This window comes from Mus caroli, chromosome 17, assembly GCF_900094665.2.
Source record: "Mus caroli chromosome 17, CAROLI_EIJ_v1.1, whole genome shotgun sequence".
Classification (NCBI taxonomy): Eukaryota; Metazoa; Chordata; class Mammalia; order Rodentia; family Muridae; genus Mus; species Mus caroli.
In genome coordinates, this window is record NC_034586.1 from 32299302 (window position 1) to 32312929 (window position 13628).

Sequence of the window (13628 nt, forward strand, 5' to 3'; positions counted from 1 at the left end):
CTCACTTTGTAGACCAGGCTGGCCTCGAACTCAGAAATCCGCCTGCCTCTGCCTCCCAAGTGCTGGGATTAAAGGCGTGTGCCACCACGCCCGGCCGACATGGTTTTTAATAAAAGTCACCAGAAAGCCCTTCTGGGCTCTGTGGCAGGTCCCAAGTGCCCGGAGCCTGAGTGGTAGCCTATAGGTACAGGTCTCAGAGTTCAGTCAGCCTCTGGTACCCGCTGCTGTAGAATTGTTGCTGAGCCCTTTCCTGGGCTACAGAATGTAGATCCAGGTAGGAGTTGAGCCCATGGACTTTAATGGTTCCTCACTGCAGGTTATTATAGATATTGCAGGCCAAGCGTGATGGTGAAGTTCTAGCCACCCTGACTTAACCCTAATGGTCTCTCATCCTCTCCCACCCATACAAGAAGACTGTAAGGGACCAAATGAGACACCGTAGGTTTTGTGGCAGGAGTTCATTTTCAGCTGGATGTTTTTAACCTGACAGTTACCAAGCTTAAGCACTTAGATTCTCTTTAGGTTTGCTAAGGAGCTTGACTAACCTGCAGGGTCTGCCAAGGCACTGCCTCTCCTGGTGACTTCCATTTCTCCTTTGCTTGCTACTTAACAACCCACTTCCCCGCTCATGTAACAGGACAGGACAGATGTATCCTCTGCACCAGACCCTGCAGGGCCTTCAGGACAAATGTGTCCTCTGCACCAGACCCTGCAGGTCTTGAAGGGATGAGGGGAGGGAGGACGGTGAGCAGCCAGCCTACATCTTCTTCAGCTCTCAGGCCAAACTCCAGAGCACCATGACCAGGATGGATCAGGCTGTAGCCCGGATTCCCAGCCTCAGCAACCGACTCAGCTATGCTGTCCGGAAGGTCCACACCATTAAGGGTACGTAGAGCAACTGTGGGGTTTCCGGCCTGGCCCTCTTGCTCTTAGCCCTGGATCTAACCCCACATTTATCCTCTGTTGCCTTGGTAACTGTCACTCAGTCCTGTGCTCCCACCACCCTCTGTCCATGTATACTCATCTCCCTGTCTTCTCTTCTCAGGTTTGATGGCTCGAAAGGTGGCTCTTGCTCAGTTGCGCATGGAGAGGTAAAGTCTAGGCTAGTTGAGGTGGAGGGGGGTGTGGATGTTGGAGGCAATCTATTGGCTGCTAGGACCCAGAGGGACCAAGGAGGGGTGGAGGCACCAAGCAGGTAGCTGCTGGGGGAATTTTCTCTGACTCTTGTTATTGCTATCCCAGCTCTCCCCCATCCGAAGCAGCACCCCCACTGGACACAGACCTGAGCGTTGAGCTGGAACAGCTACGGGAAGAACGGAACCGCCTGGATGCAGAGCTGCAGCTGAGCGCCCACCTGATCCAGCAGGAGGTGGGCCGGGCACGGGATCAAGGTATGCCTGCGTGGGGCTGGAGGAGACTCTCCACCATCTGAGGCTCAGGTGCCAGCAAGAGGTCTTGTGTGACCACAGTTTCCTTTTAGGGGAGGTGGAGCGCCGACGGCTGATCGAGGTGGCCCAGCAGCTGGAGCAGGAGCTGCAGCGTGCCCAGGAATCCCTGGCCAGCGTTGGGCAGCAGTTGGAGGCAGCACGTCGGGGCCAGCAGGAGAGCACGGAGGAAGCTGCCAGCCTCCGTCAGGAGCTGACACAGCAGCAGGAAATCTACGGGCAAGGTGTGGGGGCGTGGCTGTGTGTGCCACCCTGTGGGATGGGCAGCTCCCCCTGACACTGTCTCGTACCCTCACCTGCAGCCCTGCAAGAGAAGGTGGCCGAGGTGGAAACTCGGCTTCGGGAACAGCTCTCAGACACAAAGAGGAGGCTGAACGAGGCCCGGAGGGAGCAGGCCAAGGCTGGTGAGATGTGCCAGGAGGAAGGTAGCACTGAGACACAGGGCTGGTAACCCCTCCCCAGCCCACCTACCTTTTTTTGTTTTTTGTTTTTTGTTTTTGTTTTTTGTTTTTTTTCCGAGACAGGGTTTCTCTGTATAGCCCTGGTTGTCCTGGCACTCAATTTGTAGACCAGGCTGGCCTCGAACTCAGAAATCCTCCTGCCTCTGCCTCCCGAGTGCTGGGATTAAAGGCGTGCGCCACCACACCCGGCACACCTACCTTTTTTGAAGCTTTTTGTTGACAAGTGTAGGTAGCGAAGTAATGTAGGACTGACATGAATGAGTTCTTATGCAGTGAACACACAGCAGCCAGCACCAGATCAGGAACAACTCTGGCTCCAGGCCTGCATCACTGCCCCTCAACAGACACCACTGTTGTGTCCCCACTTCTGGCGACTGCCCTCCCCAGAAACTTAACACTTGGATGAATGTTCATGTCTTCCCTAAGTAGAACACAGTCAACCCCTGCTGGCTCGCCTGTGCTCCCATGGTTACACGTGTAGGCATTTGAGTTGTGTAAGTTGCAGCAGACATGATGGTTTAGCTGCACACCCCACAGATAGAAAATTATCTAATCATGATACCTAGCGTCGTAAGAACATGAGCCCTAGCCACACATGGTGGCACTTTCCTGTCACCCCAGCACTTGAAAATAAGAGGCAGGATAGTTTAGGGCTAGCCTGGACAACATAGGGAAACCTGTCTCAAAACAACATCAACAGATCACATGAGCACTAGCTACAGGAGATGTGACTCCGGCGCCCCTGTCCACATCTTGCCTAAGGAGTTGGCATCAGGGATGGAGATAGTACTTGGGGCTCAGAGAGCTCAGGATCCCATGACATCAGCCCACCCGTGGTGTGGAAGAGACCCCTAGAGACAGAGTTGAGAGCTCAAGACTCATTTTGGGGCTCTGGGCTAACCCCCTCCCATCTCCTTAGTGGTTTCCTTGCGCCAGATCCAGCACAAAGCCACTCAGGAAAAGGAGCGCAACCAGGAGCTCAGGCGCCTGCAGGATGAAGCCCGGAAGGAAGAGGGGCAGCGGCTGGCACGGCGAGTGCAGGAGCTGGAGAGGGACAAGAACCTGATGCTGGTAGGGGACAGCAGGGAGCTAGTCACGGTAGCTGGTGGGTGTGTAAGGTGTGCAGGGGCGGGTAGCTGGCCTGGGCCGGCGGCTCACCCTCTCCTCCCCAGGCCACCTTGAAGCAGGAGGGTCTCCTCTTCTGTTACAAGCAGCAGCGCCTGTTAGCAGTGCTTCCCTCTGGAGTGAATAAGAAGTGCAGCCCCCGGTCTGTGGAGTCCTCATCATCTGAGTCTCCGGCAGCTGCTTCGTGCAAGGAATCTGTGAAAGGTAGAATACACTGGCTTTTAATCTGTGCTGCCAGTGCCCAGGAATCTCCCTCAGGGCCTCCTAGCCAGTGCAGCCCTGTGCCCTGGGCAACATGCAGCCTGCTCTCACCCCGGTGTGCACCCCATGATGTCTCTTCTCTCAGGCTCCCTGACCATCCTGCTTGATAACCTGCAAGGCCTGAGCGAGGCCATTTCCAGAGATGAAGATATTTGTGTGGAAGATAACCAGAACACCAAGAACACCAAGCACCCTCCTTCAGATCCACTGCTGAGCTAGAGCTGTCAGGAGGAGGAATGAAGCCAGCCTGGAGCTGGACCCCCAGGAGGGTTGGGTCGGAGGAAATGGGGTGGGGCCAGCCTAGCCCTGCCCCCCAGCAAGCCTTGGAACCCCAGCTTCCACCAAATTCAAACTCTGTAATGAATAAAGATGGCAATAGTGGAGTTGCCTGGAGATGTTTGGGAGACCGGGATTTCCCCTGAGCCAGCTCCTGGGGCAGGGGCTGTGAGAAGCTTGGCCTCCTACCCCTACCCTTTCTCTTTCCAAACCTCTTTCCTAACTGCCCTGGAAGTGTTCTGAGAAGCCCGCCACCCACACACCCCACCCCCACCCCAGGTTTGGTTAGATTTTGTTGTTGGTTTTGTTTGTTTTTTGTTTTGACCTTTGAGACTTAGTAGCCCTGGATGCCTTAGAGCTTATTATGTAGAACAGGCTGGCCTTGAACTCAGAGACCCAAGTTCATTCTGTTCTGTCTCTCTCTGTCTACCCCCTCCTCCTTTTTTTTTTCCAGGATAGGATCTCTGTGCAGCCCTAGCTATCCTAGAATTCACTTCTTGAATCAGGCAGCCCTCAAACTCAAAGATCTGCCTGCTATTGTGTTGTGCACCCCGCCAACACACACATACACACACTCTCACACACATACATTCACACATATACACACTCACTCTCACACACATACACTCACACACACATACACACACTCTCACATATACTCACATATACTCACATACACTCACACACACACACACACACACACACACACACACACACACACCGGTGCTGGGGTTGGAAGCCTGTGCCACTGCTACCCAGACCAAGTTTCCTTTGTCTTCACTTTCTTTGGGTGTTGATGAATGCCTGGAGCAAGATACTAAACAGTCAACATTCAAGGAATCTCAACAGATGCTGTCCTAGCCCAGGGCCACTGTGATGGATGGCAGGGGGTTCCTGGCAGGGGCAGGGCACAGTTCCAGAAGGGCTTTGGGATGGACTGGAGAGATGGCTAAGTGGGCCTAAGCACTGGCTGCTCTTCCAGAGGATCTAGATTAAATTCTTAACAACCACATGGAGGCAAACAACTGTATAACTCCAGTTCTGGTGGATTCAATGCCTTCTGACCTCCCTGTGCATCACTTTTATGTAAAACACTCACATTTTCTTTTTCTTCTTCTTTTTTTTTTTTTTTTTTTTTTTTTTTTTGTTTTTTGAGACAGGGTTTCTCTGTGTAACCCTGGCTGTCCTGGAACTCACTCTGTAGACCAGAAAGAAAGGAAAGAAAAAAGAAAAAAAAATCTGTGTGTGAGAGGAGGGAGGAAGAGTAACAATGGGTTAAAACCTTGGGAGCCTGAGGGAGATGGTCCAGGATCAAGGTGGATGCTCTGGGGACAGGGCTATCAAGTGGAAAACAAGTTTCCCTGATCAGCCACAAGTAGAATCCCAAACCGACCAGGTGGGGACAGATGTGTGGAGAATGGAGCTGTAGTTCAGACACTCTCAAGCCTTCTGAAGCAATCTCTCTTGGTGGTGGTGGTGGTGGTGGTGGTGGTGGTGGGTGTGTCTTAAGGACCCTGATGCTCAGGGCCATCCTGAAGAAGGAAGATTTCTAAGGTTACAAGGTGGGGTGGGGTGGGGGGAGCTCTTCCTGAGTCTTTGGTGTTGATGCAGTCACCTCTGCATGGGGTCAGGAACCAGGATATCCTGGCTTCCCGTCACCCAGGTGGCACCCCTTGGAATTCCTTAGATGTCACTGCCTGGGAAGTTCCCAGTGACTGACTGGGGTGACATGCCAGAGAGCATGGTCCAGAGGGGAGTGGGGGGACGGAGCTCCAGAGGCTGAGATGCCAGTCTAGAAGGTGCTTTCTGACCCAGGCGTCCCGCCTCTGCCTCTAATTACCAAGCTTCCCCACGCGAGGTTTGCCCCCATTTTGTGGCTTCCAATAACTATCACGGATGAAAGGTAGCCTTCCTTGTGATTATAAAGATGACAGGTGGGTCCTGATTCCTGCCGGGTGTGGATGGAGGAGGTGTGAAAACAAGGGTGGAGCCTCCTGGGGTCTGGGTCACTCATAGGGAGACAAGGCTGCCCCGGGCCCGGGACTGGGGGACAGAAAAGAGGGATGCTTACTGGCAGGTTCTTTGTAAACAGGTTTGACCAGTTAGGCTCTGGTAGGGATCCCTTAGGGTGCTGAGCTGGCCCCTCCCCACAGACTGGCCACCCCCTCTACCTCCTCTGCTATAAAGCCTCTTGGGTTCTCAAGCACTTAGACTCCAGCACCCCGCCTTGGGGGCCAGTAGACAGCCATGATGCTCACCTGGAAGCTGCTAGGCCTGCTGGTCCTTTGCCTATGTGCAGGAGGTGAGTCGTCCGGAAGAGGCCAGGAGCACAGCTGGGGTGATGGAAATGGTCGAAATGACCCACCCTTAGGGAGGGGACGCCCCCAGGAGGAAAGGAGTAAGAGGAACGCAGAGCAGAAGGGATTCTTGGAGTGTCCCTAGTGGGGAAGCTCAGGCAGGGGATTGCAGGCAGGGGCACCTTGATTCTGAATATGTTGCTGGGTCAGGTGGAGGGATGCGATAGAGTTGTGTGGAGTTGTGTGGAGTCACCAGGCCTAGGGAGTCACTGGGACTGAGGGCTGGTTATTACAGATGGCGCCTGAGTGACAGGTGGGGCCAAGACCACTTCCAGTGCAGACCACCCTGGGGGAGGTTCCAGTAGAGTAACCCAACCAAGGTTGAACAGAGAACCATTTGGAAATATGATCCTGTCAGTGGTCCCGATGAGCCTAGGGCTTTCACACCATGTGAAGATGGCCTCAGTGTTTGGGAAATGTATGGAGAGCACTTTGGGGGTCACTCTGAGATCTGTTTTGGGGCTCAGGCTGTGCTAGTCTAAGTGAGGCTCAACCTTTGGGTATGAAGCTGGGTGGGAAGTGTTCTGCGACTGTATCTCTTATTCTCCTTCCTCCTCTACAGGCATTTCAGGCAATGGTGACCCTTCTCCCGGATCTACAGACACCCACGAAGAGGAGGACTCCCCACCATTGCCTCTGGGACCCCCAATCCCTGGTGATCCCTGGCCAGGGGCGCCTCCTTTGTTTGATGAACCTCCGCCTCCAGGCTCCAACCGTCCCTGGAGAGATCTTCCTGACAGTGGTGCCTGGCCCCCAAAGCCCCCAAGCACTGATCCCCCTAAACCTCCTCTGCCTGATGACCCCTGGCCAGCAGGAACCCAGCCCCCAGAAAACCCCTGGCCTCCTGCCCCTGAGATGGACCATGAATCTCAGGAGGAGCCAGACCTTGACCCACCCCAGGAAGAGTATAGATAGGGGACCCTAGGGAACGTGAGCCTCCACAGAGCACACCAAAGCCCACCTTTTTCTTTGGCTGCCCCCCTTAGAATCTCAACTTTCCCTAATCCCTTAGTTCCCTTCCTCAGTCTCTGTTTTAATTGTGTTCTATGTTGGAAGTGTCTATGCTCTGCAACCCCCCCCTCCCTCCACTTTGTGGTCCGTGTTCAGTCATTATGTTGTCCCTTCGCTTCTCTTGATCAGCAGAAAGCACACTCCTACCTCACTCAGCCTGTTCTTGCTTGTCTAGACCTGGAGGACTTCTAGGCAGAGCCTGAGCTCTGTGCTCTCTGCTGCCCCCTGGTGTTCTTAACTGGGAACTGACAGTCGATCAGGATGGTGCTTCCAATGGAAAAATAAAAGCTACGTTTTCTTCTGAAACTAGTCTGCTTTATTTTTTTTATTTTTTTTTTAATTTTTTACCGTTGCTTAGGTTTTTAAATATTCAGCCGCGTTCCTCTCAGCTCTTAGCTTGCAGAGATCTAGAAATGGTGTGTGTTTCTTGTCTTGCACGTGTGCAGGGAGGAGGGCTGAGTACGTAATTTCACATCACAAGGGTATGCAGACCCATGGTCTTGCTCCTCTAGTGTTCCTGTGAAAGAGAAAGCTTGCCGCTCTCTAATGGCTGTGGCTTGTGTGCCCTAGGTGGTACATGTAAACCCGTAGGGTGTATGAGTAGTTTGTTTTGTTTTAGAGACAGGGTTTCTCTGTGTAGCCCTGGCTATCTGGAACTCAATCTGTAGAGCAAGCCTGACTCAAACACACAGATCTACCTACCTCTGCCTCTGGGTGTTGGGATTAAAGGCGTGTGCTACCACCACCCAGCTGGGGCAGTTTGTTTTAAGGAACTCCATTCTGGGTGCATTCAAGGTCCTTCTGGAACAGGGTCTCTGGCCCACACTGAGCCTGGCTAGGGTGCCCAGTAAAGAAACACAGTTCTTCCCAGCTTCTTTTTTGTTTGTTTGTTTGTTTTGGTGTGTGTGTGTGTGTGTACAGGATCTTTTCATGTAGTTCTAGCTGTCCTGACACTGTGTAGACCAGGCAGGCCCCCAACACACAGAGATCCACCTGTCTCTGTCTCCCCAGTGCTGGGATTAAAAGAATGCATCATCATACCCGACTCCTCCCAGCCTCTACAGATGCATTTTCAATGAAAGTTTGCTTTCCAGGGCTGGAAAGATGGCTCAGCAGTTAAGAGTCTGCTCTCCCAGAGGTTCTGAGTTCAATTCCCAGCAACCACATGGTGCCTCACAACCATCTGTAATGGAATCTAATACCTTCTTCTGTGTCTGAAGACAGTAACAGTGTACTTCCATAAAATAAAAAATTAAATAAATAAAAAGTTCGTTTTCCATATCTAATTAGTATTTTTTAACTTTAATATCTGTGTTTTATAGTTGTACTATAAATTTAATGCAGAATAATTATTTAATATAAGTCTTTTTTGTTTGTTTTTGTTTTTGTTTTTCGAGACAGGGTTTCTCTGTTTAGCCCTGGCTGTCCTGGAACTCACTCTGTAGACCAGACTGGTCTCGAACTCAGAAATCCACCTGCCTCTGCCTCCTGAGTGCTGGGATTAAAGGTGTGCGCCACTACTGCCCTGCTTTAATACAAGTCTTCTGAACCAGTCATGGTGATATACATCTGTAATGCTGACACTAGGGAAGTGGAGGCAGAGCAGAGGGCTCAGCAGTTCAAGTTCATCTTCAACAGCACATCAAGTCAGATGCCATCTGGAATCCAGGAGACCCTGGCTCAGCAGAGAAAAGGGAGTGGCTCAGTTGGCAGAGAGCTTCCCTGGCACGCACGGCCATAGAACAGTTTTGAAGACAGTCCAAGATCCACGAGACCCTCAGATATATGCAGTAGCAGGAAAAGACAAGAAGGAAATACAAAGAAGGGGCTAGAGAGATGGCTCAGTGGCTAAGAGTACTCACTGCTCTTTCGAAGGTGCTGAGTTCAGTTCAATTCTCAGCATCTGTATGGAAGCTCTCAACTGTCTGATGCCACCTTCTGGTATGCAGGTGTATATGCAGACAAAATATATACATACACATGCACACATAAACATATATGTATATATATGTTAATTTTAAAAATACAATGGGCTTGCACCTACTGGAATCCAAACTACACCAAGAGATCCTGTATCAAAGCCACAAACACAAAAGACAGCAGCAGAATCGCATCCCTACAGCAGCTGATGGGAACAGTCGCAGAGACCCACAGCCAAACATTAGCTGGAGGAAGAACCCAAACTGGGGATCTCCACTGGATCCTTCTCTCGCTCAGAGAACCCTGCAGAAGAGGGTGAGGAAGAATTGTAGGAGCCAGAGGATACCAAGAGAACATGGCCCACAGACTGAACTAAGCAGGACTCATAGGGGTTCACAAGGACTTCAGTGGCAATCACAGAGCCCATATGGGTCTGCATATATGTTGTGGTTGTTTTAGCTTGGTGGGAGTAGGTCTGTCTCTGACTTTTTTTTTGTTGTTGTTGTTGGTTTTTCGAGACAGGGTTTCTCTGTATAGCCCTGGCTGTCCTGGAACTCACTTTGTAGACCAGGCTGGCCTCGAACTCAGAAATCCGCCTGCCTCTGCCTCCCGAGTGCTGGGATTAAAGGCGTGCGCCACCACGCCCGGCGACTTTTTTTTTTAAGATTTATTTATTTCATTTATAAGAGTACACTGTAGCTGTCTTCAGATTCATCAGAGAGGGCATCGGATCGCATTACAGATGGTTGTGAGCAGCCACCAAGTGGTTGCTGGGAATTGAACTCAGAAACTATGGAAGAACAAGCAGCCAGTGCTCTTAACCACTGAGCTATCTCTTCAGTCCTGTCTCTGACTCTTATTCCTACTCCTGGGACCCTTTCCCTCCTACTGGGTTGCCTTGCCCAGCCTTGATATGAGGGTTTGTGTCTAGTTTTATTGTATCTTGCTATGCAGTGTTCTGTTCCTATCCCTGGTTCTTTCCTGAAGAGAAACAGGGAGGCAGAGCTGGGTGCTGGGAGAAGTGGTGGGAGGGGAAACTGTATTGCATGAGAGAATTAAGAAAAGAAGAAGGGCTGGAGAGATGGCTCAGCAGTTAGGAGCTCTGACTGCTCTTCCAGAGGTCCCGAGTTCAAATCCCAGCAACCACATGGTGGCTCACAACCATCTGTAATGGGATCTAACGCCCTCCTTCTGATGTGTCTGAAGGCAGCTACAGTGTACTTACATATAATAAATAATTCTTATTAAAAAAAAGAAAGAAAGAAAAAAGAAATACAGTGAAAAATCTATTTCACTCGAGTGAAATTCCAGGGACTGGAGAGGAGGGAAGCTAAAAATCCAAGGAAGCAGGTAATCTCACACTGGCTGAATGGCTAACAGGCAGGGCTGGAGGATGGCTCAGTGGTTAGGAGCACTGGGTTTGCAGAGGATCAAAGTCCACTCCCAGCACCCACATGGTGGCTCACAACTGCCTGCGAATCTAGGCTCAAGGGTTCTGATGCCTTCTTCTCTTCTCCATGGGCTATGCATCCATTTGGCACACACACATGCCTGCAGGCAAAACACTCATACATATAAAAATAAAACTTAAAAGGTTTGCAAGAATTTCTTTATATCTTAGCGTCTGTCTGTAAAAAGGTTCTGTGCCTTTTTTTTTTTTTTTTCTTTCTTCGAGACAGGGTTTCTCTGTGTCGCCCTGGCTGTCCCGGAACTCACTCTGTAGACCAGGCTGGCCTCAGAAATCTGCCTGCCTCTGCCTTCCGAGTGCTGGGATTAAAGAAGGTATGAACCACTACACCTGGCTCTTTTTCTTTTTTCTTTTCCCTTTTTCTTTTCTTTTTCTCTTTCTTTCTTTCTTTCTTTCTTTCTTTCTTTCTTTCTTTCTTTCTTTCTTTCTTTCTTTCGAGATAAACTCTCACTATGTGGCTCAGTCTATCCTTCAATTAGAAATCTGTCTGTGTGCTGGGTAGTTTATGTCAGCTTGACTCAGGGTAGAATTGTCTGAAAGGAGGGGACAGCAATGGAGTAAATGAGATCCAGCTGTAGGCATTTTCTCCCTTAGTGATTGATGGGGAGGGAGCCCCACCCACTGCAGGTGGTGCTGTCCCTGGGCTGGTGATCCTGGGTTCTATAAGAAAGCAGGCTGGGCAAGCCATGATGAGCAAGCCAGTAAGCAGCACTCCTTCATGGTATCTGCATCAGCTCCTGCCTTCAGGTCCCTGCCCTGCTTGAGTTCCTGACTTCCTTCAGTGATAGATTATGATGTGGAAGAGTAGCTGAATCAACCCTTTCCTCCCCAGGTTGCTTTTGGTCATGGTGTTTCATCTCAGCAATAGAAACTCTGACCTACGGCCTGCTTCAGCCTTCCAAGTGTTGGGGTTACAAGTTCCTCAAATTTGTTCAGGGATTAGCAATGTTCAAAGGGCAGGAGTCCATACATCCCTGTGATCTGGCGTCAGTCCAGTAGGTGACCAGGGTTTGGGGTTGAAGAGAATCTAAAAGAAGTTGAAGCTCATGGCATTACTCCTCTAAACAGAGTGTTGTGACTCTTATCTATAATCCCAACACATAGGAGGCTGAGGCAGGAGGATCAAGGGTTAATTCAATACTATCTTGGGCTACATGAGATCTTGGCTCAAAAATAAAAAGTATAAGAAGTTGAGAGAGAGAGAGAGAGAGAGAGAGAGAGAGAGAGAGAGAGAGAGAGAGAGCTGGGTATTCCCAGCACTTGGGAGGCAGAGACAGGGGGATTTCTGAGTTCGAGGCCAGCCTGGTCTACAGAGTGAGTTCCAGGACAAAGGGACAACCAGGGCTATACAGAGAAACCTTGTCTCTGAAAAACCAAAAATAAATAAATAAATAAGAAAATAAAAAAATTACCCATAGAGTCATAGAGTGTCAATTAAGTCTTTTGGTTTTGTCAACTTGATACAAGCTATCAAATGCCTCCAGCAGAGTACTGGGTAGGCAGAGTCTGTGAGACATTTTCTTGGTTAAGGCTTGATGTGGGAGGGTTCAGTCCACTGTGGTCTTTGTCACTATGGGACAAGTGATTTGGGGTTGAGTAAGAAAGCAAGCTGAGCCGGGTTGTGGTGGTGCACGCCCTTAATTCAGCACTCTTGTGAGGCAGAGGCAGGTGGATCTCTGTGCCAGAGGCCAGCCTGTTCTACAGAGAGAGTTCCAGGACAGCCAGGGCTACAGAGAGAAACCCTGTCTCAAGGAGCAAAATGAAAGCAATCAAAGATTAAAAACCTGATTCCACAGGCCTGAACTTGAAGCCAGGAGAGAGAATGGGATTTGCATTCCCATGTTAAGTAACCTACCATGAGTAAGGTGCCTAAGACTAAATAGCTATGTGAGCTCTGCTGTGGGAACGCCTGAGTTCAGAGGAGTCACAGGGAGGTGAATAGGCGTAGTCACAGCAGGAAGCTGCCTCGAGACCTGGAGCAAGGGTGCGCTGGACTAGGAGGGTCCCCAAAGCACAATGGAGAGCCCCAGGCATGCAAAGTGAGGCAAAGAGGTTGCTCCACGCTCTGTGTCCTCACCTGACATCGGTTGCTGTCCTGGCAGGGTCCAGGAGTCACCATCTTGGGGAGAGCAGGGCCCGGGGGAGGACAGTGATTCATGAAGGTCCTGCAGGAGATGGCTATGGGATGGGAACTCGGGCTGATTCTGAACGAACTCTAATCTTAGTCGATACTTTTGCTTGTCCCTAACCTTTTAGGCACAGCTCACATAGAACCCATCCCTGAACTGTCTCTCACTCTTTTGTTGTTGTTGTTTTTTCGAGACAGGGTTTCTCTGTGTAGCCCTGGCTGTCCTGGAACTCACTTTGTAGACCAGGTTGGCCTCGAACTCAGAAATCCGCCTGCCTCTGCCTCCCAAGTGCAGGGATTAAAGGCGTGGGCCACCACGCCCAGCTCTGTTTTGCATTCTTAATGCGTGTGTGGGTTTTTGTTTTTGTTTTTGTTTGTTAAATACATTTTAAATAAAATGCATTTTTTTATGTGCATGAATGTATGAATTTCTGTCTTCAAGTATGTATGTATTGTTAGCATTTCTGTTAGGCTCCACCCAACAGGTAGGTAGGAGTCTGGCTTTACCAGGACTCTAAAGGACTGTTTGGCCTCTCTCTCTCTCTCTCTCCCTCTCTCTCCTCTTTCTCTCTCTTCTTTCTTTCTCTTCTCTCTCCTCTCTCTCTCTCTCCTCTTTCTCTCTCTTCTTTTTTTCTCTTCTCTCTCTGATCTCTCTCTCTCCTCTTTTTCTTTCTCTTTCTCTTCTTTCTTTCTCTTCTCTCTCTGACCCCTTTCTCTCTCACTAATCTTTCTCTCTCTCTCCCTTTCTGTCCTCTTTCCTCTGTTCTCTCTCTCTCCTTTCTCTCTCTCTGACATCTCTCTCTCTTTTCCCCCTTCTCTGACCCCTCTCTTTCTCTGTCTCTACCCCCTTCTCATGTCAAAAAGTAAACTTCATTTTATACTAGATCTGTTGTATGGTTGGTAGCCCGGGAAGGGGTACCTGCTGAGGCACCCTCTCCCATCACGGCATGCTCCCCCATTACAAAACATATCATGCATACCCTGTGTGTACCTGGTACCCCTAAGGTAAAACCAAAAAGGCAGAGATCCATCGAACTGAAGTGAGCCCCCCTGTGGGTGCTGGGAATCAAACCCAAAGTCTCTGGATGAATAGCCAGTCCTCTAAACCGCTGCGCCGTCTCTCCAGCCCCTTAATTCATATCTTATGATTTATGAGCTGGATAACAAGTGGTAAGC

At 50.2% G+C, this 13628-nt stretch overlaps 2 protein-coding genes across 6 annotated transcripts in view; both read left to right on the forward strand.

The window, feature by feature from the left end:
• The window catches only part of Cchcr1 (coiled-coil alpha-helical rod protein 1), a 14010-nt gene extending 10317 nt beyond the window's left edge, over positions 1-3693 (forward strand). For 2 of the 5 annotated variants that reach the window (XM_021149591.2, XM_021149594.2), the window contains 8 exons: positions 773-885; positions 1046-1091; positions 1243-1391; positions 1481-1669; positions 1748-1849; positions 2826-2977; positions 3079-3235; positions 3378-3669. In XM_021149591.2, the coding sequence (XP_021005250.1) occupies positions 773-885; positions 1046-1091; positions 1243-1391; positions 1481-1669; positions 1748-1849; positions 2826-2977; positions 3079-3235; positions 3378-3511 (1042 nt within the window). In that variant the 3' untranslated portion in view covers positions 3512-3669. Of the gene's footprint in view, positions 1-772; positions 886-1045; positions 1092-1242; positions 1392-1480; positions 1670-1747; positions 1850-2825; positions 2978-3078; positions 3236-3377 lie in introns of all 5 variants that reach the window. The other 3 variants (XM_021149592.2, XM_021149593.2, XM_021149595.1) reach the window with 3 other exon arrangements.
• Positions 3694-5777: 2084 nt separating this feature from the next.
• On the forward strand, positions 5778-7242 carry Psors1c2 (psoriasis susceptibility 1 candidate 2). Its single transcript, XM_021150132.1, has 2 exons — positions 5778-5870; positions 6488-7242. Exons 1-2 carry the CDS (start codon positions 5816-5818, stop codon positions 6838-6840), a joined length of 408 nt encoding a protein of 135 aa, XP_021005791.1. The 5' UTR covers positions 5778-5815; the 3' UTR covers positions 6841-7242.
• The last annotated feature ends 6386 nt before the right edge of the window (positions 7243-13628 follow it).

Coding starts and splice junctions, on each gene's coding strand:
- Psors1c2 (XM_021150132.1), top strand. CDS start 5,816: ATGATGCTCACCTGGAAGCTGCTAGGCCTGCTGGTCCTTTGCCTATGT. Junction 5,871..6,487: donor CCTTTGCCTATGTGCAGGAG/GTGAGTCGTCCG, acceptor CCTCCTCTACAG/GCATTTCAGGCAATGGTGAC.